Genomic DNA, 25,815 nt, shown 5'->3' with positions numbered 1-25,815 from the left:
ATACTTGGAAATCTCTCTTTACAAATTTTACAGTTAGAATGAAATACTGGAAATTTTAACTTTTATTTGCGATTTGAAGTTATCTGTCAATTTTCCTTCCAAAAAAGTTAATCTGTTTTTGTATTTTTATTTATTTTGCTCTCTGACATTGGTAATTAGAATAAGCCTATTACATGCTGCTACGTCTAAAGTGACTCAGCACATTTCCCCCTTCCTGGTTAACAAACAGTCATCGTATAGTCATTTTTCTTCCTACTACTGTAATTCCAGACAACCATCACAAACCAACCCGCCCATAAGCGTCACTCACTATAGCGGGGAGCCTGGGCTGATCGGGCTCACACGCTCCTCAGCAGAGCAACAGAGAGAAACACTGAGCCGCTGCGGACGCGCTGGAGCTGGAGATCACCTCACTTTACATGATCGCAGCTGCAGATCGTCTGGGATCTAAAGATGTGGACCGGGTTCGGGAAGCTTGTGTTGCTACATTTGTTACTCCTGGAGCTCAGCAGCCGCGTTCAAGGTAAAGACAGATGATGAGCGATTCTAGGCTTTTGTATGAGCGCTTCTCCTGGGGAGGTGGGGGACCGCTGGCTTCAGCGCCTCTTCATTAGAGGAGCGCTAATGGATCCATTAGAGAGCCCGGCTTTTTTCACGCAACCGAATGATTCAAATCTGAATTGCCACTTTTCTCTGCGTTAAGGCAGGTGACACAAGGTGACAATAAGCGGAAGAAACTGTGAGCACATGGAAGCTGGCAGCCAGCGCGCACGGCTGCCTGTGGGGATGTGATCAGCAAAGTGCTGGCTGTAAATGCTTTGTTTAATGTTTACGCTGCAGTTGCTAAATTACTACAAAACACATCAGCCTAAACACACCCGAGTGCTTAAATGCCAACACGGCACTGGTGGTAGGCGCTCATTGTCGCACTAAAGTCAACATATTGAAACAACAGGCGAGCCATGCATGAGGCGACTGGAGAACTGGAAGTCATGCTGGGATATTCCTCATGTTATACTTCATTCAGATGGGTTACATCCAGACTTATTCAGATTTTGCACACCCCATACTTAAGAAAAAATATGTATTTGGGTAGTTTGCCACTACTTCCCCACTTAACTTTCTAAAGTTATAGGAGAAAAAAAATGTGTGTATATATATATGTATATATATATAACAATTTATAAAAAAAAAAAAAAACAACAACCCTGTATCAATCCAGGGCATTTTTAGTATCAGTGTCTGTTTTTTTTTAAGTTTACTAAAATCTCTCTGACAATTTGCTGTTTTCTGGATCTTGCAGGAACTCATACAGAGTCAGAGTGTGAAATAGGGCAATTCCAATGCAAGAACGGAGTGTGCATCCCAAGCCTTTGGAGATGTGATGATGACAATGACTGTACTGACAGCAGTGATGAGGAAAACTGCCGTAAGTAGCCCAGAGATGGCACAGCCCCACTTACTCTTACTTTATGGACTTTTGCACTTGTTTTGAGATTGTACCCCATTGTTATCATAGTATTTTTAATGAATGAAGCATATTATCAATGGTCCTGGTGGTGCTCTTAGGAATGCAGAACACAAACCACTCATGCTGGATCAAAAGTCACATGGCTGAAGGAATTTGTTTTACTGCTTAGTAAATCGTGTCCTTCCTAAATCTTTGACACAAAGTGGATTTGGAGCCATAGCTAATGTTATAACCTCATGCAAATGTTTCAAGCTAAATAACAACAGGCTGAAAAATGCTTTAAACTAAAACAGCTTTAGATGTTAAACCACGTCTGCACTCTTGGAATCAAATTGCAGAGTTATGTGTCATGATCATTCATGCTGATTAATGCAAGCTGGTTTATCCCCAAATTCCTAGTGCTGGTTGTTTTTTTTTTTTTTGTTTGTCGCCGAGGTTCAGTGTGGAGAAGTTGATATGAGAATAGGTATTGGTATGTTTGATTCACATAATATGATAACATAGCAGCATGGTACTGCAGTGTTTAGATAATACAAATCACAATCTAAAGCAAAACTTTAACCTGATCTAACTGCTTTTACTGAAAATAGAAAATGAGAATTTTCGGTCAGCTGCTGCAAAACATACTGATAATTATTAAAAATAAAATCTCATCTCTAAAACTTTATATAATCAGGATTTTGATATGAGAAAAATATTGTAATTATTGGGAGCTTATTGTATCCAAATAAGACCATTAAGCATTAATATAAAGACTTTTTCTATTTGTATCATAAGCTTGTATCTGTCCGTCTCATGGGTGTCAAACCCGGGGCCCACAGGCCGAGAGCTGCAAAACCAATTTACTTGGACTTCAAGAGCTAAAAAAAACCAAACCCATATCCAGTCATAAAATAGAGACATAATATTCCTGTCTAGTGTAGAGAGTGATTGAAAATACAAAATAAATAGCAGCAAAGTTATGAAACCAGAGCAGTGTGCTCTCGCTGAAATGATGAAATCCAATGTTTCTTTAATACAGCTGCAGCTTGCCCTTTAAAAATGTGTTGATGCCAAAGTGGGGCATATTAAAATGAGTTTGACACCTCTGGTTTATCTGCTCCGGCAGCTACAGTATCCTGCTCTCCACTTCTTAAGAGACAAATAAGTAGTTATACCTGAGTCTGGTATAACTTGATATCTGAAACCAACCCATAAATGAACAGGAATTTAGTTTGAATTTGTTAGATTTTGACTTGAATTTCTCAAGAAGGAAGAAACAAAAATTCTAGATACGAGTTGCTTCTAAATCCTACTGCATAATGAACAAGACGGGTATTTGTGTAATTAACATTATTTGTTATTGAAGGACGTTGAAAATGATTGTAAATGATAAATGGCCTGCAGTTATAAGGCATTTTTTTTTTCAAGACATGAGACTTAACCAACTACACCACATTACATTCGGTCATTCACCCGCACACACACACTGAGTGTGGTAAGCTACATTATAGCCACAGCTGCCCTGGGGTTCACTGACAGAGGTGCCACCAGGCCCTCTGACCATCATCAGTAGGCAATGTGGGTGAAGTGTCTTGCCCAAGGACACAACGACATTAAAAGGTGGGGCTTGAATTAAGCCCACGCCTGTCGCCCCAGTATTGTACTTGCAGTTCGCTGATGTACTGTATTACTTATTTTAAAAACTACATGATTCTCTCATTTTACTTTGTTGACATGCCTAACCCTTTAAAAATTGGTTATCAAGAGGTTTGATACATAGTGGTTTATGCTGGAGGACATATGGAAGATAGATTTGATTGAGCTCACCTTCAGTCTAATAGGTGTTTGAATTTTTTTTGTCCAAGTGTCGTGAGAGAGAGTAAGAAAAATGGACCTTAAGTCACAAGGTCATCCACTGTTCTTTACAGTCGGCCACTTTGTCTGACAGAAATGAGGTGATGACTTTCATCTATCCCCACACTCTTTGCTACATATCTGTAAGCTTCAGATGTGGGTAGACTTCTCTCTTGGGTTCGCTGTCGCTCTCTGAATCGCTTCATCTTCTCAGTCTCTACCTTTATGTGCTTTCCTGTATTGTTCCCTTGCTACCTGGTAGCCTTCTGTTCTTTGAAAGCCTAGTCTAGTGTTGAAAGTGACTCTTTTTAAAAGACGGTTTAATTTCCTTTGTTTTCCGGCTTCCATTAATGAACTCTCCCGTGCCAGTTTCTATTTATTACTGCACCTTGACAGTGAAAATGCCAAAAAGGTTGTGCCCACTTCCCTTAGATCCTCAAAGAGCATCAGCTGACAGGTTGGTTGGAGATAAATTCAACAGCATGACTCTAAGTCTCTTGCTGCTGTTGGATTCTCAGTAACTGGCAAAGTTCCAGGCCTTCAAATGGATGCCAGCACTGCCACTGCGCCCGCTCCCATAAACCAAACATCACCAGCGAGAGCTCTGTGGAGAGGGGGTGGAGACTGAGAAAGAGAGGGAGGAGGAGAGAAGATAGGACAAATTTGACTGAGAGAAACAAGAGGGTGTTCTGCAGAAATGATGTGAGGAAACTAGGAACAAGTGTTTCCGGAGAATTTCTAAAGATAGAAGAAATAGACAAGTCTAAACAAGCAAGGGCAGGGGCCGTTGCTGTTTTTTTTTAGCAAGAATCCATACAACACTCCTTTGGCTGTTTTGCAATCTTTGTTTTCAAATATTGGTCAATGACTATAGAAAATGGCCTTAAAGAGCAACTAAAACTGGGTGTAACAACATATCCTGATTACAGGTGAACAATATATTGTTTTCCAGTGAATGAGAAGTATTGCTGGGAAAAGTAAGAATCTTCTTTTGTTTGTTTGCTTGATTTCACAAATAAAATAAATATTTTTGAAAACACAAACGGTTTTGAAGAGCAAGCGTCAAATTATCAGTTCAGATTTGATCTGTGACTTTGTATTTGAAATAACTCTTGCTCTCTCGTGGCGGAAATATGCATGTTACATTAATAGGTCTCTTAAACATGCCCTTAGGTATTAGTATGCCCTTGCATGTTTGTTTGTCAAGCATGATATACTTTAGAGCCATCCTTGATTGTCCTATCACAATAAACACTAAACCTACTAATTGCATGATAAAAATTAATCGCATACATTTAAATTAGCTCAATAATTTACATTTGCATGATTGTTTTCCTTTTTTCTTTCCACTGAAGAGTATGGATGAGAAAAGGTTTCATTCCGGTGATTCGGTCTCCACTCACCCCTCCTCATATAGTCTCCTTAGAGTAGCAAGCCAACGAATCGGCAGATGAAATTCTGAACAACTTAGTTAAAATTAGTTTCAGAGCCAAACGGGACAACTGCAGTGTGGGAACAATTTGGATTCAAAATGAATGACAATATTATTGTTTATTGCATTCATATCTGGGACAATTTATGGCCTATTCCAATATGTACCCAGTAAAGGTGCTATAGGAGGGTATTGAAAATCAATTAATTGATTTTAAAGTAGACATTATCAAAGTCAGGTGATACTGGATGAAAATAGGAAACGCTCCGTTAGTAAACCTTGAAACAGATGCTATCATCATTAGCAGCTAAAAGCTCCTAAGTAGTCCGTTATTTGGTTGTTATTCTGCTAATTTTATTGTTGATGCAGCAGATTAACTGTGTAGATCCCTCATGTTTAGGATTTTCTTTTTGAAACTGTTTTATTCAGTTTTATTTTGAAATGCTAAAAACTGAATCATGTACGCTTGGGTTCTATATAGCCCATCTCAGGGGTAGGACAAAAAATCACAAAGTATGGTTCTGTTGGCCAGTTTGACGATGAAACACTCAAAAAGTCAGATCAGGCCAGAATGATCTGACATGAACCAATCAGTGGAAATGAGCTAATAATAATAATAATAATAATAGAATTTTATTAATCTCACGATGGAGAAAGTCACCTCTGCATTTAACCCATCCCCTCGGGGAGCAGTGGGCTGCCATATATCCCATATATGAGCTATATTATAACAACAAACACAGTTCACAAATAGGTTAGAATGTCAACGTGTATGTTGATGAATTTCTAGAATGCTCTGTGCTGAATATGTACTTGAAAAGTTATATAATCTGCTAAAAAATCAGTTTTACATTCTACAATTTCTTCATAAAAGCTGAATTTACGTGATTGTAGTTGTTTCACAGCTTAGGTTCCTCTTGAAATATAATTTCACCGTTGCGACATGGAAGTTGTCTTTTTAGATTTATCTTTCTGGTTTTTTTTCGATCTTTCCTCCTCCCCCTTCAGCTCCTCCTTTCCCCTCTGCTTTACTTACTAGACGACGCTTGTCTCCCTGGGAGATGATAAAGAAGTGATGGTGGTCCTTGTTTTTAATGCATCTGTGCTTTCCTCGTGGCAAAATGCGTTGCTCCTACACACACGTACGCTTATACATCAAGACTGCCCTATTTCCTTTAGGTTCCACATTAACCTATATTTAGGTTGTTGAATCCATCTTAAGAACAAGGTTGCATCATTGTTTACATCTTTATAAGATTAGTTTAAACATGCCTTATCATAACTGCCAATGTGAAATCATTCTGGCATCACAAAAATCCTTACCTTCAGCAGTCATCTCTTTCTTGAAATTGCATGTCCTCCCTTTTCCAAAGCTGCTTTGAATAATCGATTGCAAACTCTAATAGAGTTTTTACATAAAAAGGACAAATATAGCAAACGGTAGAAATTATTTTAGAGGTCTTTTAGTCAGTAAACTGTGGGCTGTGGCTGATTTCTTTTAATTAGTGGTTTTCCTTTACAAATGTATAGAATATACTTACTTTTCTGTTCAACTCATTCATGCTATTCTTAATTGTCGCTCTGGCCAGCTGCCATTTTTCAGTTTATAAAGCAGGTAGCTATTCACAGCGTTTCACTGTCACTTGAAATGATAAAAAGATATTCTGACCCAGAAATGTTGAATCTGGTAGACCAGAAAAAAAAATTACCTGACAAGACTTTTCTCTTTCTCCCCACACTATATTTGCATTGATTTGTGTTGAAGTGTTGGGAATAGAGCAAAGTCTTATGGGAGAAACTAACAGTATGTTAAGGTGCAACATTTAGGCCTGAGGGAAATGGCATTTGCCATTTCAGTTTCCAGTTCAGCCATGGCTTTCCTAATCCTAATTCAATGATGTTTTCTGCTTATCACATGGTTAATGTACATTAATTGAGGGATAAAATATGGAATAGAAAAGTTCCTGTAGTGCTCAACTAGAACAGCAGCATCTATATGCATCCCTGCTCAGTTTCCCAAAAGTCTCAGGTATCAGCATTGTGTAAAAGCCTTGAAGTTTAATCCTGCAGAAGTGCAACAGAGATACAGTTCTTGCTGTATACTGTCTGGAAATAATTTGTCACTGCTTTAGTCAGGGACCAGCTAAACTTTCTTAAAATCTGTAACCTTAAATCATAGCGTAGCCTACACTATGTAAAAAAACAAAAACAAAAAAACACCTCATTAAATCTTTAACCCTTTATTGACCTGGAAGACCAGGCGTGTAAAATGGCTAAAAGCAGGGGGACAAAAACTCAAACCAAAGGGTGAGAAAAAAACTTCTTCCAACTGTATATTAGGGTTTGGGCTCATGTGTGCTTGTGTGTCACAGCCAGACAAAGAGCCTTGCTGTGACAGTTGGTCTTAGCTTTAGTCTGAGACCAACTTACCATAGAGAAGACATCACAACGCATTTCACGCCGCTATCATGTTTATGTGTGTGTGTACGTGGGTGTGTGAGATCAGGCTTCCTTTCACACATAAACCCACACCATTCTCCTCACACAAAGGCCTAAAGGCATACACCTAATAACATTAAAAAAGACTGTAGAGAAGTTTTTCAGACCTTAAATGTGTTGCAGTGACAGAGGCTCACATGATGGTCAGTTGCTGTCAAGACTGTTTAGCCTGAGGTCAGATATTTAAATTGTAGGGTTAGAGGAACCTGGTTTATGATAAATACACTAACGCAAACTAATGTTTTCCTTAATTAAACACCCTAAAGCTTTGAAGAAAGAATTAGAAAAAAAAATTGTCTTTAGCAGTTTTCAACATTTTCTTTTTTTATGGTTTTAATATGTAATATTTTGTGCTTTTTCTGGTCTTTCCTCCTGGGGGAATTTTTATATTTTTAAGGGTGTCTTAAGGTTGATAACTTCTCTGTGTGTGTCCTATATGTTGCACCCTATAGCTTGCACTCTCAAGCAGATTTTAAATGTAATTTCTATATTTAATAATGCTATAGGTTTTTGATTGATTCTTCAGTTTTATATTCTAATCATAAGCTTAACTATAGCTTTGTTTCTAATACAAATGCGAGCAACACCACGTCGATATTGTGCTACATCAAAAATACAAGTTCCACAATTGCAATAATTCCATGAAATAACAAATAGAATAAAAATTACGCATCAATATGGTTGTTTGCGCAATAACTCTGAAAACAACATTGCGCAACAGCTTAAAACATATGAGATCTATCCATATTTCAGCCACATCCTCCAAATACTTTGGGTCTTCTTCTTCGTCTTTTTACAAGGCAGTAAGGTCCAGCTGCAGATCACATGAATCGTGTGATGAGGGAAAAAAAGGGTTTCCCTTGTAGTTTTGTGAAATATAACAGTTTTGATAAGAATTAAACCCACCTAATTGAAGCATAAAAACCTTTTATCGAAAAAATTTTTTTTTTTTTTTTTTTCTCAAAATTGAGGTTTTTCCATTTACCCAAAAAAATTTTTGTAACTACAATTTTCACAATTTGATAGCTAATGGAAATGTAGCCACTGACTCTTGAATTAAAGTGAAAATTGCTGGTTAGTGTTAGCACATGTTAGAATTGAATACTCCTAAAAATACAGTACACCACCGAAAGCTGAAAATTTTTGTAAACTCATATCAGAATGCAATGTTAACTTATCAAGTTTGCATTACTACACATGGTTTGTTTTTGTTGCTCTCTTTTTTGTTTTTTTTAGCTCACTGGCAATATAAGATGCTATGTGAATGCCTTAATAATGTTGTCCTTGTTTAAATAAGAATAATCAAATAATGTTTTTCAGATAATGGTGAAATGTTATCCCTCTGGGTATTGATAAATATAATAAAAAATGTTTGCTTCTATAATAGGAACTTTGAGTTTGTGTCTGTGAATGCAAGAATGCCCAATTCTTTTTCACTTGTTTACAAAATAGGCATCTTATAAACATGAATATCTTTTTTCACAGTTTGCTATTCAGTACAAAATTAAGTTGACTTTAAGAAATGTGAAAAAAAATAAAAAAACAAACAAATAATAAAAAAAATTTCTATATAGATTGGATGTGGATATAAAAAACGTTCATAGTCAGATACAGTATGAGTAGTAAAAGTACATCAGCAGACTTTTAAACAAAGCATCTTTTGACTGTTCTTATAATTCTTTATTGTATATGTTGACATTGTTAATCAGATATAGATGTGTTTGATACACATTGTTAAGGCTTGAATTTAGCAAAACAGCATCTAACTGTGATACAATGACTTAACATTGTCATAACAATGTATATTCATAATCACTATTAAACCAAATTTTCCTGACTCTTTTTCCCTTCATAATTTTTCCTCAACTGCAGCCACTACAAATAAACATATGATCAATTCAAGTTATGTTTGTACAGTACAGTGCTGATCATAACATGACATCTTTAAAAACACAAATCCAGTTTACATTTAAAATCAGTAGCAGCTAGAGCCATGCAACTGGCCTGATACATTCATGGCATGCAAACTGCGAATGAACTCTTCATGGCACTTGAAATATTGTATCCTATCAAATATTGCTTTCAAGTAGTCCTTCCAAATTGCAGTATTGTAAAAATTTATGTTGTGTGTTGTAAGTCAATATTTAGTAGTTCTGCCCTTTGCAAGAGCTTATGGAAAAAAAAAAATATTTGGAAAATCTGATATTGAGCCTCTGTATTTGTTTCATTTTTAGAACTAGAACTAGATGAATGATAAAAATAAATTCACTTGTGATGACAGATGTTTTAATAGCACAATAAGATAACAACTGATTTGAGAAATTATTTTTTCATTAACTGAATATTACTTAGAAGAAAAGAGACAAGTTTCTCTGCTGTAATGATGGATAACAGATCAGAAATGCACCAGGTTGCCACCTTTCTCACACGGTGAACCGTGCACTACAAGCTAACATTACGCCGTGTGCTGAGTAGGTGTTGGGTGCAGCGGAGCAAAAACGACAGCAGGGTAATTTTAGCTGAGGTCAGTGCTGGCCTGGGGCATTTGCTCTGGCTCTTTTTCCTCTTATGTCTCCATCTGTTTGCCTTTTTTCCTCATTCAATGGCTAACATCTCTTTTTACTTGTATTTTCACTTTTCTCTTAAGCCATTTGACACATGCACACCTGTCTAATAATTTAAAGAGCTTAATGTGTCAGTGTTGGGTCTGAATCACTCCCATTGTGCTTTTCTGGAGTGTTTTGTCTTAAAAAAAACTGAATTGATAAGACCCATAAACACACAGGCTTCACTTTCAGCACAGATATATCTGAGCTTCTACGGCTACTTGAACAGACTCAGCAGCAGCGACTAAAATTAGCTTCTAATCAGCTGTTTAGAGGAATCGGATTACTTTATGGAATTCATAAATAATAGGTCTGTTCAAACGTTCCGCCTTCAATAAATAACAGGTCTATTCAAACGTTTAACATAATGATTTTACCTTTGATAATTAGCGGCAGCACTTAGTAATCTTTTTTTTTTTGTCATTTCACTGTGCACAGTGACACACCACTGTTATTAAAGACAGTCCAGAGGCTTTATACAACAGTAACTGTTTTAGTTAGGTCCCTCCTGCCCATGTAGGGTGCAGTGAAAATGATGATCCTACAGTTTATGCCTTTGATTTTTTTAATGGCATCAAAATACAGAAAAAAAGCAGAAGTTTTTCAGTGTTATCCAGAACAAAGAGAAGAAAGGGGAAGTAAGTTGGAGAAAGTTTCTAATTATAATTAACAAAGTAAATAAACTTTGCTACTAAACAGTGTTATCTTCTCTCCTCCCTTTATCCAACACCCGTCTGTTAGAACCACCTTTTTCCATTTTTGACATATTCCTTGCATTTATTGCCTCTGCTACAAAGTCACCTGGAGTTCAAAGTCAAACTTTGTTAAAATCGAAATCCTCTTTTCCTAAATGTGTGCACGTTAAGCTTTGCGTTGGATGCTTGTGTTGCTCCATTATCGAGACCCCTCCCCCAATCTGCCATGTGTGACGGGGTATCATGACGCTAATCCCCAACTCAGATTAACCACATATCTGCAGCTGCCTCCATTTTTTTTTATTATTTACAGTTTCTGTAATCCTGTTTTTCACCTTGTGCTCTGTTGCCTGCTGCATGTAGTTAGAGAGCGGCACATGAAATGACAAGTAAGAATGGCGATGAATAAAACATAACTGCTAATACCAGGCTGTGGGGTTTGCAGTGTGATATAAGTGCTACAGAGTGCATCATGTTAAAAAGTTTTATAAATAGTTCAACGTCTGTTACTCATTTTACTCAATGTATTAGTATATATAATAAATAATTTTATTTATTACCTTTAATGTTATTTTTAATGTGTCCCACCAGTTTTAATTTAGTTGGCCATATCTATTTTTCTTTTCCTTTTTTTTTGTTTTCTCCACAAATATAAATCTGCTGATCTACACAATCTAATTTATTATTATTTTCTGTATTTTAGTGTAATGCTTTTTGCCTGCTGTGAACATTAAAGTGAAGGCAGCTGTAACAGTAAATTTTGTGCATGCAAAAAAATAAAAATAAAATATGCCAACACCTGCAAAGGATGATTGCATGTCTTTTGAGGAAGTCAGAAAAACTCAAGCATTCAGAAAGTCAATGTTGGAGTAGGACACCTGGTTCTTCTATTTTTGCAATATATTGTCTTTAAGTTATGATTTTTTTTTTCTTTATTTTTTTACATTGAGGATCTAAACTATCCTTGTTGGTATTATTTAAAGTTGAGAAGGAAAACACAACTAGAGCTACTTCAACTTACCAGTTTCTCCTTTGTAGAAGAGTCATCACATAATATAACAATTGAAGCTGTCTTAAATAAGTCTCTAGAGTTATGACATACAGTAGTTTATGTACAGATCATCCATTTCTTTTCCTATAGCATTTTTTGTAGTAGAAAAAAAGGTTGATGATACATTTAGTAGTTACTTTTTTATAACAAAAATGCTATCCAGTGGCACAAATATAACCAACAAGCAGCCATCAGGCAACTGAAGTGAGATATCTCACCAAAGCCATAATGGGTAAATTGTCATCTTGGAGTGTATGACCCATGAGTCATAGCAGGGATGTGGCTTTTTTGAGATAACAATTTAGTATGACAGATAAAAACCCCCCCACAAAATTCTGCATTTTTCTCAGATATTTTTGTTTTGTTTTGTTTTAAAGTAAAAATTGATCCTCTAATAAACAGGCACATTAAAGTGCATTTTTGGAAAGTAAAACGTCTATGTATAATTTGGCCTAAAGGGGGTCCATTGGTTAAAAAAAAACAGTATTTTTTCACCTTGACATATGTTCAGAGAAGAAAGGCCTTCATCCAATCAACTTTACCTGCCCTTTACCTCAGATCAGTCAGATTCACATATGAAAGGCATTAAAAGGAGGACCTGAAGACCTCTTAACTACATTATAATATGGTTAAGAAAAGGCCAAACTCTTACTTTTCTATTAATGTTTCTAAATAAAAAATCACCTGACATGGAATAAAGTATTTATATTCTGGACCTTGTCAGGGAGCCTGCTCATGTTTGCCAGTCTAAATGAAGCTTAATGTAATAGACATTTTGTTTGCATGCAGAGGGCACAATTATGATTTGACCTGACCGGAGTGTTTTAGAAAATATATTCTATTAAAATGTATTTATGTCTTGCCATATTTTTTTCCTCTGTAGTTTTCCCTTGCTAGCTTGCTTTAAATGAAGCTGTTAATGTTGATTTCACACAACACGTCTGTGTCATACGCAACCTTTACGAGCTTCTAAGCCTGGGAACGGATCCTTTTTTTACCTTAAGGGGATTTTGTTTGTCATTTATTGCAGGATGTTGAAACGGGGTGCTGGAAAGGTGAGTCTCTCTTAGATGCTGTTGCTCCTGCTCAGCAACTGTGGTTATCAAAAGGAGACGTTTGTGACACAACATTATGCACACTCACACTCGGTCTATATTTTCAGCATTTTCACATTACCAGTGTAATACATCCACCTGCAGTGTGCTTCATTATGGCTTGGAACTGACACTGTCAAAGTGAAGCAGCCAAGGAGAGATTAAAGAGTGAGGAAATGGTGGAGGAATGAAAATGACCACTATTTTTCTCTGCAGATCTGAAGGGAAAATGAGCAGTCTTTCTGATTATCTGTTCGAAAGTGCTCCCTCTCTGAGTTATGATGGGAGGATTATTAGTGTTTGAAGTAAAAAGAAGTAACATTAATGCGCTGTAGCCTTAAAGGTATAGTGGAGGATGTTCTTTTTCCGGGTGGATCATCAAAATAAATTGTCCACCTAACTGTTAATCATTCTGCTGATCTGTTTACGTAAGGCCGTCATACGCGTTCGTCCCCATTTTCACTTACTGTTAGTGAGTCTGACATAGGGGAAAAATTGCGAATCTTCTTTTGGAAAGTAAGCTTGTATGAGTGATGCAAATAGCAACTTTTAAAGGAAAATTCCGGTTTTTAACACTTTTAGCCCATTTTCTGTAGTGTCCAGGATGAAATCGAATGATCGACACCAAAATTTTGACGATTGGTCCTGTCTCTGCTATTTGGCTCATGCAGAATCCCCCCCTGGCTGCTTCAGAATGGCTTCCATAGTGCATGTCCGATAATGTCCTTAAAACAACCTTAAACGTTCTTTTTTTAAAATATGCTACTCACCGGGTCGTCAGCGCTGTTCAATGACGTTCCAAAAAAAGTTTCGTGAAGAAAAACCGTTCCTGTAGTGTTTTATTTAGCATTTTGTAAATCCCATTGAGTTCTGTTGGAATAGTCAATATCCCTCCGCCACCGGAAACGGAAATGGGGCCTGTTTACGCTTAGTTGTAGTCTTTTCGCAAGGCCCAAGTGTTTCTGCTTCACTCTGTGTACTCCGACGTCGAGGTGCTAACGTCTCTGTTAAACACTTTAAAAAACTCTGAAAATGGAATACGAAAGGTGGATTCTTGAGGAGGACATATTGGACTTTGAGTTTAACGGTAGAGGATACCGTCGCCAACTAGTGGTCTGGAGTGTGCAACGCTTCAGATTCGAACGGGAAGCGGAAGTTTATAAGCGGTTGTGATGTATCGGAAAAAATAGTTCTGGGATTTACAAAATGCTAAATAAAACAAGACAGGAACGGCCCCCCCTGGCTGCATGAGCCAAATAGCAGAGACAGGACCAATCGTCAAAATTTTGGTGTCGATCATTCGATTTCATCCTGGACACTACAAAACATGGGCTAAAAGTTTTAAAAACCGGAATTTTCCTTTAAACAGAGCGTGTACAAGGAGAAAGGTGCTTGTGCATGCTCTCACAAGTGTTTATTAGGTGTTCCCAAGTGTTTAATAGGCGGTTACAGGGTTGTGCATGTGCATTTTTTGTAAAAGTGGAGAGGGTGGGTCTTTTCAAAAATTTGCTCAAATCCTGCGCTATACCTTTGAGATTTATTAACATGAAACCTGCATGGCCTGGGGAAGTGGGGAACCCCAGCACATCCTAGTGGCAAGAGTGAGATTTTTAAAAAATGTATCAAAAATACTTTGCGCAGTTTATACATTTCTTGCGAATATTTTGGGAAATGATTTAGACTCTTGCTCTTGCGTATTTTTTGCTTTAATTTTAATTATTTTGAGGCCTAATCGACGCAGCTTTGTTGTCATGGCAACCATCTAGTAAGTTTACATAGACGACAGAAACAAGGAGGAAATGTGGCACAGAAATTCATCTTGCACTCTTTTTGAAAAACAGCCACAAATGAAGAAGAACACTGGTACCGCAATTACTACAACGGAGAGCAGCAGGAGTGTGGAGACGGTTCGCCCGCCTCTGATGGCAGTTTCACAGTCACAGGGCGTGCTTGGATTAAACAGATCCTTCCAGCCAACATCCTCCTGTTTCAGATTTGTTGCAAAGCGTTGAGGTAATGAAACGTTCTCGAGTTCTGTGGCACCAGCTTGGTTTGCTAGATGGCCATGAAGAGACCGATCATATTTTGTTTTTCGTTTGTCTGAAAGCAGTCAGAAAAAAAGTCACACCTAGAGACACTGAAGTTTATATGATACTAAAGCAGTGAGTCTCAATCTATGTATCTATTTTTATTTATTGTTTTTTAAATAGGCATATAGGCTCAAAGTAAGGTGACCAGACTGAAATTTAATCTGGGGATATTTCCAGCTCGTATATAAAAATAAATACATATAATCAAAATTAAAATAGGAAACGGGGGCAGTGATGCTTTCATCCATTTTTATATATTAATATTTAAACAAAAAAGTCAAGTGTAAATTCCAGGAATGTGCCTTTCCAATTTTCTAAGATTAATAAAATGAATCGATAGTTTTTATTGGTGCCACCTGGTCCATCAGTCTTCTCTGTTTTCTTCCCTCTCCATCTTATTTTCTTTCTAGCTGACTTCTGCCTACTCTTTGTTTTACGCTTCTAAGTAGATTTTTCTTCCTTCTCTTAAACTGTTCTATCATTGTCCCTATTTTCCTCTGCTCTCATTCAATCCTATTTCTATCAGTCTTCTAATCATCTTCCTTTTCAATCAAAATCCTTTCCAAATACATTTAATCTCAACCTACATATTGCATTTATGATGATAGTTGCTTTTGTTATCTCACCTGATTAAATACTAAAGAGGCTAATCAACACAATATTTGGAGCTACAAGTAAAAACAACCTAGTAAATGAGTATTAAACAGGAGGTTATCTCTTGCTCCATCATTCTCAGATCATGCAGATCTCGTCTCATTCAGTTTTCTTTTTACTGCATCCTTTCATTGATGGTGTGGAACTTTCATTTATCCAACATTTAATGTAACATTTACCCCTTCATTCATAAAACTGTAAAATCTGGGACATTTCCGGGTGCGGTTTTAGCCGGAGACACATCGTCCAAAACAGGGAATTTCCCTGGAAATCAGGGACGTCTGATAGCTGCAGCTCATAGGTCTTTTGTCCAAAAAATAAAAAATTACTTTCAGGGGCCTTGGAAACATGTACTAGACGTTGTTTCAGTTAGGTTGCTTTTGCAAAGATTTGACTCACACTTTATAAATGAGGGCGAAGGTAGCCAAATATGGAGAGGAAGAGGTTTTAAAAAGAGGCATAGAGTTTGCAGCATGCTGGTAATGGTTAGGTTCAGCCGCCCCTTCCTTTCAGTCTGCTTTCGTAGCGTTTAGTCATTGTGCATTTGTCCACTGACATCTCTCTCACTCTAAACCCCCATGCCCTATTATGCATTGTTGGGTCCAACACTAAAATGCTTAGAAGAAGGGTGAACCCAATTCAGCAGAGCCCTATAAGGCCTTTCCCTCTGTTATATACACAAACTTCAGAATCAAATGCTTTGACGGTTTCTTTTTTATTGAGAATACAGTTCTGAACCTGCATGGTGGTGCTTTATCCTTTTTCATGCAATACTTTCACAACCAGATTAAGTTTTCTTGGATTTGTCTTAAAGGTATAGATGACTATCTTTTATTCCTGGGTGGATCATCTAATTAAGTGGTCCTCCTATTTGTTAATCATTCTGGTGATATGTTTATGTAAGGCCGTCTTACGTGCTCATCCCTTTAGCTATATTTTTCTGCACATGTGCACTTTCAGGCATATGTCTCTGGTGAGCTACGATTTTAGATGGTCATTGAAGCTCACCTTTCTCACTGCTATTCTTTGAAAATGGCTGAGGGTCGTAAGATAAAAAGTGTCCACGAAGTGTATGAGAAGAAAAAAAGGCCTCAGAAGAGGCGGATATATCCCAGAATGTCTTGCGTGGAGAGCTCTCCTCGCAAAGAATTATGGGATTTGTTGTCACGGCAGCCTGCTGTTGCTACCCGACAGCAGTGTCTGTCACTACCCGATCTGTCCCGAAAGCACGATCTGTTCTGCGCATGCGTCATCAGCTCATTTGCGTATCCACATACACTTCCGGGTTGTCCTCAATTTTATTTTGTAAAAAATACCTAAATGACGTTTTCCCTTTACAAAAATAGTAAATGTACTAAAATATAACATGTTAGGGGTTAATAATGTATTTGTTGAGAAGATAAATTCCTTAAAATCCTTTATTTTATAAGTTTTCTGTGCCCGATCTGCCCTGGAAATGGGATCCTACGCTACTTCCGGGAGCTAACCTTTTTAAACATAAATCTACTGTTTTTGACTTTTATGTTTTCGTTTCGTTTTCACCTTATTCTATATAGTGCGTAATCTAAAGAAAGAAGCAACTAAAATGCAGATAAACATGGTTTAATCATATTTTGCCGGACTGCTCTGAGCATGTCTGATGATGACGTCAGAGAAACAGTTTCACGAAGAAAATGTAAAAAGCATAAAGATTCTAACAAAAGTCATTTTTTACAGATGTGTATTGCTATTCTTCAGTGAGTTAAGCATAGAAATAAGTAGTTTTAGTACCATAATCACATTGTTTATCAACACCCGGATACATATGTTTGCAGCAGTCATCTGATCATCTTTCCACACAGTCAGTTAACAGAGTTTGTTATAAAGTCCACTACATATTCTCTGCTCTATATAGTGATTTAGGGATTTAGGGGTTACAGCACACATTCAGGCACAGTATGAGTTACAAAAAAGCAACTTCTAAAGTAAAATGGGATTGTGCACGCTCTCACACACGCATGTTTTTTAGAGTGGGCTTGTGCACGCTCCCCACACACGCATGTTTTTTAAAGTGGAGAGGGCGGGTCTTTTAAAAATCAGGTAAAATCCTCCACAGTCACTTTGAAAATATGTACAACTTTCACTGAGGCACCAAATATGGAAACTCCAAGTCCAAACTTTAGATACCCACAGTAATCACCCGTTAGATATGTTTTCCAACAGCTTCCTTGCAAGCTCTTTTTTTAGTTGTATGGAAATTCTGTGATGACCAAAATCTATTTTAATAAATTAAGCAACAGAAAAATAAACTTGGTTACACAAAAAAGGAAAAATGTTAAATAGATATAGTATTTATTTATTCTGTAATATGTACTTTTTTCCACTTAGTTTTTTTTACAGTCCCATATTTCCCAAAGCAAAAATATTGAATATAATGCAAAAAAAGAAAAAGCACAGTTTTGAAAGTAATGTTTAAGGTAATACTCTCTGTTTCATTACAAAGTTTCCTCATTATCCTTGTTAATTGGCTCACTGTGGCTAACTAATGTTGTGCCTGCATGATTTACAGCTGACTTTGAATTAGCAACAGACAGTGGAAAAGGAAGGATTTTGATACTACGGTCACTACTACGATATGCCAAAGAGAGTTGCATGCTTCCTGCATTCAGGTTAGACCATGCTAGTTTATATTCATACTGAAACTGAGGCAAACCACACCAGAGGCAATAAGGAAGTGGTTTATTAACATCCTATTTCTCTATTCATGTGTCTAATCACTTAAAGGGATACAAACTGTCAGTACTGTCCTCTTATTTTCCTCACTAAATGCTGTTACTTTGTCTTGTAGATTCTGTAATGGGTGCCTCCCAGTTTTTACTGGCTCTCTGCTGTATATCTGTCCCCTACAATATAAAACCTATGCACTGGAAAAGAGAAACACATCCTTGTTGCTAATTGTGTTCAAATTTGTATTTGGTAAAGGAATGTTTCTGTAAAATCATGTAGTATTAAAATAAATTGTATGAAAAAAAATTATTGAGAAAATACAGAAAAAGTGGGTTCCAAACTTTTTAGTCAATAATCGCAAAAAATGTGCAAGAATTAAATGATCGCTACAGCAATTGGTTATGGGCCTATAGTGTCTTCTTTCTTAGCCAACCAAGGATAAGCTATAATACAAAAAAGACATAACATCTATGCTGTTATATAATGGTTATTACTACTAAAACACTTTATTCAAATATTTATAATTGAACTCATGTAATGAATGTATGGCATGAATAAAAAGAAGACATAACTTTGTTGAGTGGTTTATTCACACCTGCCACATTTAATCCTCTTTAAACAAACCAGCGTTTGTTTCCCTTGTGGTCTTTTTTGTGCAGGTGTAAATAAAGGCCGGTAAACTCTGGCCTAGACTAAACAACCAGGCTAAGACTTGCTTTTTGTTTCACTTCTTCTCTGGTGCAATTTCCCTCAGTTATGAATATAAACGAGCTGGTGTAATCCGAGATGCAGAAAGCATACATCTCTTTGGCCGCTGTAGAATTGACACAGTATCAAAATCATACGTTTTTCACTGTCTGTTGCTTAGCAATGTTGCTGCCAGTCAGTGGTGGCTCTTTCTTGGTTTGTAGGATGGTTTCTTCATCACTGATTTCAAAGCTGTAATGACATAAATTAGCAAAACAAAGTCGCTGAATGACGGTTTTCCTGTTACCAGCTCTGTACTCTATTCTGCTTTTGTCAATTCAGACCAACAGGAAAAGCAGCCATCTCACCAGTGGCTCTGCTGTGAGTGAGAGTTAAATGCAAACTGGGCCAAATAAAAAAAATATGTCAGCTGTTGGTCCAGACCAAACAAGTGAACCAATGGACTCTGCTGGTGTGAACACACCTATAACATGGATGGTTTGGATGGTTCACAAATACCAAGTCAATCTTAGGTTTTATTTTTGATATACTTTCTCCATTAAGTCATTATTCCTGCTTATTCTTAAGGTAGGCTTGCATTGAAAATGTACTTTTTGAAAATCTGCATAGTACAAATAGTACATCCATAGCAGCTATTACTAAGCATGCGTTTACCCCTCAACTTAAATTCAGGACTCCAGCAGCATCTAGGATTCAAACATTTCTTGTAAGATTTTCCAGCTCGGTAGCTACATTTCAAACAGTGCATCTCTGGGTTCTGAAAACTCGAGATTTTCACTCATTGCAAAAAAAACTTATTTACATATCCATTTATATTGTTAAAAGAGCTGTTTCCTCTAGAAAGTATAATTTAAATGTTAGAGGAAGACTGAGGTGCATTAAGCTGTTAGGCAGAGGTACTGTAGACATATCTGTGGAATCATTCGATTGTAAAGCGTATCTTCCTGGAATCTGTTTTTTAAGTGCCTTAGCAGGTTTGCTCTCTGCTGGAATCCATGTGCAAGTACCTTTGTTTATGTTGAAAAACGTAATCCACAGTGAATAAACAAATCTTAGTACTTTAACTGCTGATTTTCTGTCATTGTCAGGCTTAGGACAATCACAAGAAAATGTGAAGGATTGGGAATTTTCCTGTGACTCAGTTTTATTTTAAATATAAATACTTTTTCTCAGACTTTTAAACGGTTATTTCTCAGCTTGTTATGACTTTTGCAATTTAAAATGTGTCAAGTTCTTAATCAAAAAGTAAGAAACTCAGAGTTTATATCTTTTTTATAATATTTCCTTATTCAATATTTCATCATCATCATCATCATCATCATCATCATCATCATCATCATCATCATCATCATCATCATCATCGATTTCATGTGTAATTAACTCACTATTATGTCTAGAAACTTATTTGAATGCAAAATTACGTATTTGTTGGAAATGGCTATGTGCAGAAAAGCTAATTAAAATTTAGATTTTAAAGTATTTAGAAGAGTAATAACACATCAAGTCATCCCTACATTCTCCGTCATGTTTTATTTAACTGAGCTGAACTTAAAAATAAATAGCTGTAACAACAGATACAGCTGAAGTACTGATTTGTGTAGATGTCTTTGTTCACTAAAAAACATTACCCCCAATTCAGAGCTTATGAATGAAATAATGATTGGTCAAAGTGTAGAGGAGCCATATGCTGGTAATCTGCTTTGACTGTTTCCAAAATCTAACAGTAATGCTTATGAGCAGCTGTATCCTCGTTGCATTCCTGCTGGAATATTTCTCCAGCACATTTTTAAATCCCTTTTTTTTTAATCTAATATTGATCAGTGACCTCATTCTCTTTGGATTCTGTGCAAGACAGAGCTGTTCTCGCTTATCAAAAATCCTGCATACTGATGTTCTGAAAAAGAAATCTAAAACTTATTCTTGGGTTAATCTTTAATTCTAACTCATTTGTCTAGAAAAGTTATCAAGCTACAGTTGTTTGGAGTTAACTGAAGTATGTTTGACACATCTCCTAAAAAGCCTACTGTTTTATGATCAATTTTGAGGCAGAAAAAAAGTCACATCAAACCATCAAATTCTTTACACCGATTTTTTTTTGGATAATCTACTATGCATTCAATAAACCAAACTAACAAATGCTTTTTTTGGTGTCTATTTATTTGGTCAATATTAATTTTAGCCATAAATAACTAGATCCTGTTTTTAATGGAAAAGAAACAGAACAACATTTTATATTGTTTCCAAGTGGTCTCCCTGAGCGGATCTAGATAAACTATTCCTTATGGCGGTGTTTCCTGTCGCAAACTTTACATATCTTGTAACACTTTAGGAGAACTGTTGGCCAAATCATGAAGTTTGAACCACATAAGGTCATTTAGTTTTAGGTTGCACAATGTAAAAAGAAAAAATCCTCAGGTAGCTTAGCAGACCCTTTCATGGGTCTAGCGTTAAAAGATCTTTTGGGCTGAAGATGTTGGATTTTTTAAAAGTAAGTAGTATTGATCCACCTGAGAGCAGAGCAAAAAAAAAAAAGGTAACTGAGGATGAGTTGCATTGAAAAGAAACAAATATCCTTTTTCCCCCACAGAGATTCATTTTTTACTCAAAGTGTTAGAAATAGTGGGAAAATATAGAGAACTGTTTTATTTAAACCAGTCATTCCTGTACCAAATATATAATAATATATGATAATAATAATAGCTTTAGATTGAAATCTGTTTGACATGTTTCCTTTGTTCCTAACCACTAATCCTGACTTTAAGGTTTATGATTGAGTCTAATCAGTAGTGATTAGCCATGCATTGACATTTTACTTGCAGGTCAGTCAATCTTAGATTTAGAGAACAACTGATAATCTAAGTTAATCTTCTGTGATGAAGAACTTTCACATATTCCTTGATTTGGTCTGTAGATTTTTTTGCCTGTTCTGTAAGACTGCTAGTATCGGAGCACAGTGTCATCCTGAAAATAAAGCCAGGGCTCTTAAATCTTTCATTCATTTCGTCACAAGCTGTGAGTTTATGCCTTTACCCTTCAGGACAGTGTTTGCAACACAAAGACACTTTGACATTTGTGTGGGTCTGTGTGTATACGTGCATGAGTGACGCTTCCCAAAAACTTCAAAGAGCCTCAGAATGTTTTCATCTGAGCGAACTTGAGATGAATTGATCCATCTCTAATCATGCACTCACACCTTGCACCTGGAAAAGAAACCAGAGGGAAGACGGTATTTTTCTTTCCCGACTCTCTTAACTTAAAAGGCCAAGTTGAAATGTAAAGTTTGACAGGAAAATGTCTGACGGTTTTTGAAAATGTGATCGCAAAGGCAAAAAAAAAGAAGAAAAAAACAGCAGGAGTTCAGCAAGAGATGACATGATTATTTTTCACATGAAATAAACAAAGGGAATACAAACAGATTGTAAAGCTGTAGATAAGGAGGCATTTGGGTAAAGCAAAGCCTATTCTAATTTTCAGATAATCCAGGGGTGTTATAATGGGAGATAATCTAAATAAAAAGCTTAAATTTAAGGGGAGAAAAGCTGTTCATTATCCTACTAGATTACTTTGCTTTGTTTTTTTTTTCTATTTTTTTAGCAAAAAGTTAAGGAAAAAAAATCATTAACCTTTTGTCCCTCCTAATTCTTTGTTGGACCTACAGTATATTGATCTCCCCACCACTAGTTGGAACTGAAGAAGTCTCTTGCACGAAAGGTGAAACGTCTTCTAGAAAACTTCACGTCTGTTCTTTCAAATCCTTTAATCATTGTTCTCACTATTAAATGAGCCTCTTTACATAAGTAGTGTATTTCATGGTAATCTCCTAAAGTACAGTTCTAAAGAACTTTGGCCAGGTCCAGTTATAATTACTAGTTACTTCTCCAAAAAAGTAACAGAGATAATAACTCAGTTACTTCTCAGTGAAAGTAACTTGTTACTAACCAAAGTAAATATGCAGTTCCTCTTTATGATCTAAAGAGTTAATTGAATTTTGGAAAAAAAAATCCTGTTGTTTTTAAATTCAACAGTTAATTATGGGATATAAGGTGTTTGTTATTAATTAATGAATTAAATAACTAATGAATTAAATAATTTATTTATTATATAATTGATTTTAAAGGTGTATACATCTGAAAACGATGACAACTAATTTCCACTATTTGGATGTGTTGTTTTACAAGTAGCTACAATTTGATTATGTAGATTTAATGATGTTTCTTGTTTGTAATGGTATTTATTTGTTTGCACATTGGCAGACCAGGCTTTACCCAAAAGGATTGCCAATTATTAATGTAGCCCACGTTGTTTTCAGGACACCACCTTGACAAAGAGAGAAAGTTACGGAGTCAGACATTGTTTTGGCAAACTTACACACTGATGCAACACTAATTTTAGTGAACTCCGATCGGCGTAACTAGGTGTCATTACCGGCAGCGTGATTAACAATTTTACCTTATCCTTAGCCAGCAGTTTCAGGTAGAATTTAATGTCGGCCGATCTGGCTCCCTGCAAACATTTGACTATGTCAGCAAATCACAGAAACATTTAGCCTTCAGTGAGTGCTTTTTTAGTTGTCTTTCATCTGTGTTAATGCACATTGCTTTTGTGTGCACCATGCTTGCTTAAACGTGGACGTTGCTGACACATGTGCTAGTTACTGGAAATAATAAATTAGTTGCGTCATATTTAGATTCTGGTTTACATTAAGGCTGAAACAATTAATCGGATCGATCGTGATTAATCGATTATTGAAATAATCGTCAACTAATGTAGTAATCAGTTAATCGTAACTGGAGTATAGAGATTGTAAAATATGCCTTTAGATGACAGAGTGAGCCACTTAGAGCATTAATTATGTCAAAATTGTAAAAAAAAAAAAATATGTAAACATTTTGCATTTAATATAAGAAAAACGTTTTTGTCCGTCAGTATGTTCAATCCAGAACTATTCATGTGGAAACATTATAGTTTCACCTGGTTTTATTTTGTAAAAATCTTCTTTAAAGAACCTTTGGCTATCCTATTATATATCCAATAATAAAAAAAATAATTGAAAGATTAAACAATTTGATAAATAATCGTTAGTTGCAGCCCTAGTTTACATGCGGCAAAAAGTCACTCACACTGAATGATGCGACCAGGCTGTACCCTTAATTTCATCCTTTTTTCTTCATTAGTCAAATTAGTTTAAGTTGGTGGATTGATTTCATTCTGAATTTTATGAGGAATTTTTTACATCTGAAGCTCTTTTTCTCCTGTTTGTCATTTTAAATTCAGGAGCTTGATGCAAAGACCGCTGCACAGATACTGTGCTGAACCAGCTCTGGGTAAATGTACTCACATTTAAGGGTGATAACTACAAGTATAACTCCTCCTGACCAGTAGTTGGCAGAATCACACTGCTCTCCTTCCGTGGTTCAGATGTACTGTTTGCCAGACGGTTGCCAGGTCTGCAAATGGCAAACATTTACCTTACGGTTTATTAAGGAAAATGGCAACCTCCTCTTGACTTAGAAGCTCCTTTCCTAAATTTGCACTAATGCTATAAAGCTTAACCGATGTTCACCCTTCTTTGGCTTCTTTTTTTCTTGGCTAAAATGTGAGAGATTTCAACCTAATATTCCTATTGGTGCAGAAACCTTTTTTGTTGCTGTGTGTGCAACACACTTTTTTTTTTGTAAAAGTATTACTTTTATTCTGCACCACGCTTTTTTCTGTTTATCTATTTTAAATGAATAATCCTGATGAGAAAGTTGTAGCTAAGACCTTTAGAGTTGTCCCATTTAAAATTGTGTTTAAAATTGCGTTTAGACAACCGAATTAAAATTTCTGTTCATTTATCTTAGCAAGGGGGAAATTTGTTTCGGATAGAGTTGAAACTCAATAAGATTTTTCGATAATCTGTTGTTGCTCTCTTAAACTCACATATTTTCATCGTTCAGTCCTACCACTATTATAATGTTCTGTCTATAAAGAATTTATCCTGATCTTAGAGGGACTTGATATAGAATCTGTTATAAAGAAAACAAGAAGTAGACCTTATGTGTTAGTGATTACCTCCAATAAAATGGCCCCACATGTCACAAAGTGTGTCTGCAGTCAAGTTAAAGTCCCTGATGTTGACCTTAATTTATCACATTAGTACCAACTCTCCAGAGAGTCTATGGAAATGTGATGAGGGTAGGTAACCTCCAGCAGCTAACTGATTTGAATGAACGACACATTTCGCCTCACCTAGTAAATTATACCCTCATGAAACTGTGTGTATTTGTGTGGATGTTTGTGTGCGTGGGAAAGAGGGATTGGAGTGGGGGGTGGGGCAGACAGGCAGCAATCTGTAAAGTCAGTTTTTTAATGAGATCAATGCTTTCCTTCCCACATCCCAGATGGTCACGGTATAAGATTGGGTGTGCGGGTGTGTATGTGTGTCTATTTCGGTGTGTGTGTATATAAAGGGAATGGACTGCAGGTAGCCTGAACAGATAAATCTTTAATCATGCACTTTTCTCATGTTTCATTTAATTGCCCCTTGGATCGATGAAAGGCGGCCTTTTTACTCAGACTAAAACTGTTTATATTAGGTGTTTATCATAAGAGCTATAGAAATACTTTATATAGTTTCAGTATTTAGATGCTAATTGTAAGTATTTCTTAAATATCATTCACATTAAAAACACAGTGCGCTAAAGCGTGTTGCACGTTTTGCACTGATGCATGAAATTCTAGATCAGGGTGGTCATTACCTTTAAGAAAAAAATATTTACAAAAGCATTTTACAGTATGCATTTTCCTTTACAAATCCAAGATGTTTTCATTCCAAACAGACGAGGCCTTTGTGGTTTGTATTTATGTGCTAGAGCAGGAGGGAGGCTAAACACCTGACTGCAGTTGATTGTCTGAGGTAGTCGTTTTCTTTTCCTCTCTCTCCTTTTTTCCTTCCCTTGTCTTGATTTTAAATCCATTCCTGGCTCATCCC

The 25,815-nt window shown here is 36.4% G+C and overlaps 1 protein-coding gene across 4 annotated transcripts in view; it reads left to right on the top strand.

Annotated features, from left to right (window-relative positions):
• The first annotated feature begins 329 nt into the window (after positions 1 to 329).
• The window catches only part of LOC107097923 (low-density lipoprotein receptor-related protein 8-like), a 204,339-nt gene continuing 178,853 nt past the window's right edge, over positions 330 to 25,815 (top strand). For all 4 annotated transcript variants that reach the window (XM_015395281.1, XM_015395280.1, XM_015395279.1 and 1 more), the window contains exons 1-2: positions 330 to 523; positions 1,304 to 1,429. In XM_015395281.1, the coding sequence (XP_015250767.1) occupies positions 454 to 523; positions 1,304 to 1,429 (196 nt within the window). In that variant the 5' untranslated portion in view covers positions 330 to 453. The remainder of the gene's footprint in view (positions 524 to 1,303; positions 1,430 to 25,815) is intronic.

Source organism: Cyprinodon variegatus, unplaced genomic scaffold (assembly GCF_000732505.1).
Source record: "Cyprinodon variegatus isolate N-32 unplaced genomic scaffold, C_variegatus-1.0 Scaffold733, whole genome shotgun sequence".
In the NCBI taxonomy this organism is placed as follows: domain Eukaryota; kingdom Metazoa; phylum Chordata; class Actinopteri; order Cyprinodontiformes; family Cyprinodontidae; genus Cyprinodon; species Cyprinodon variegatus.
The sequence above is the reverse complement of the archived record's forward strand: the minus strand, read 5'-3'. Positions and strand labels throughout refer to the sequence as shown.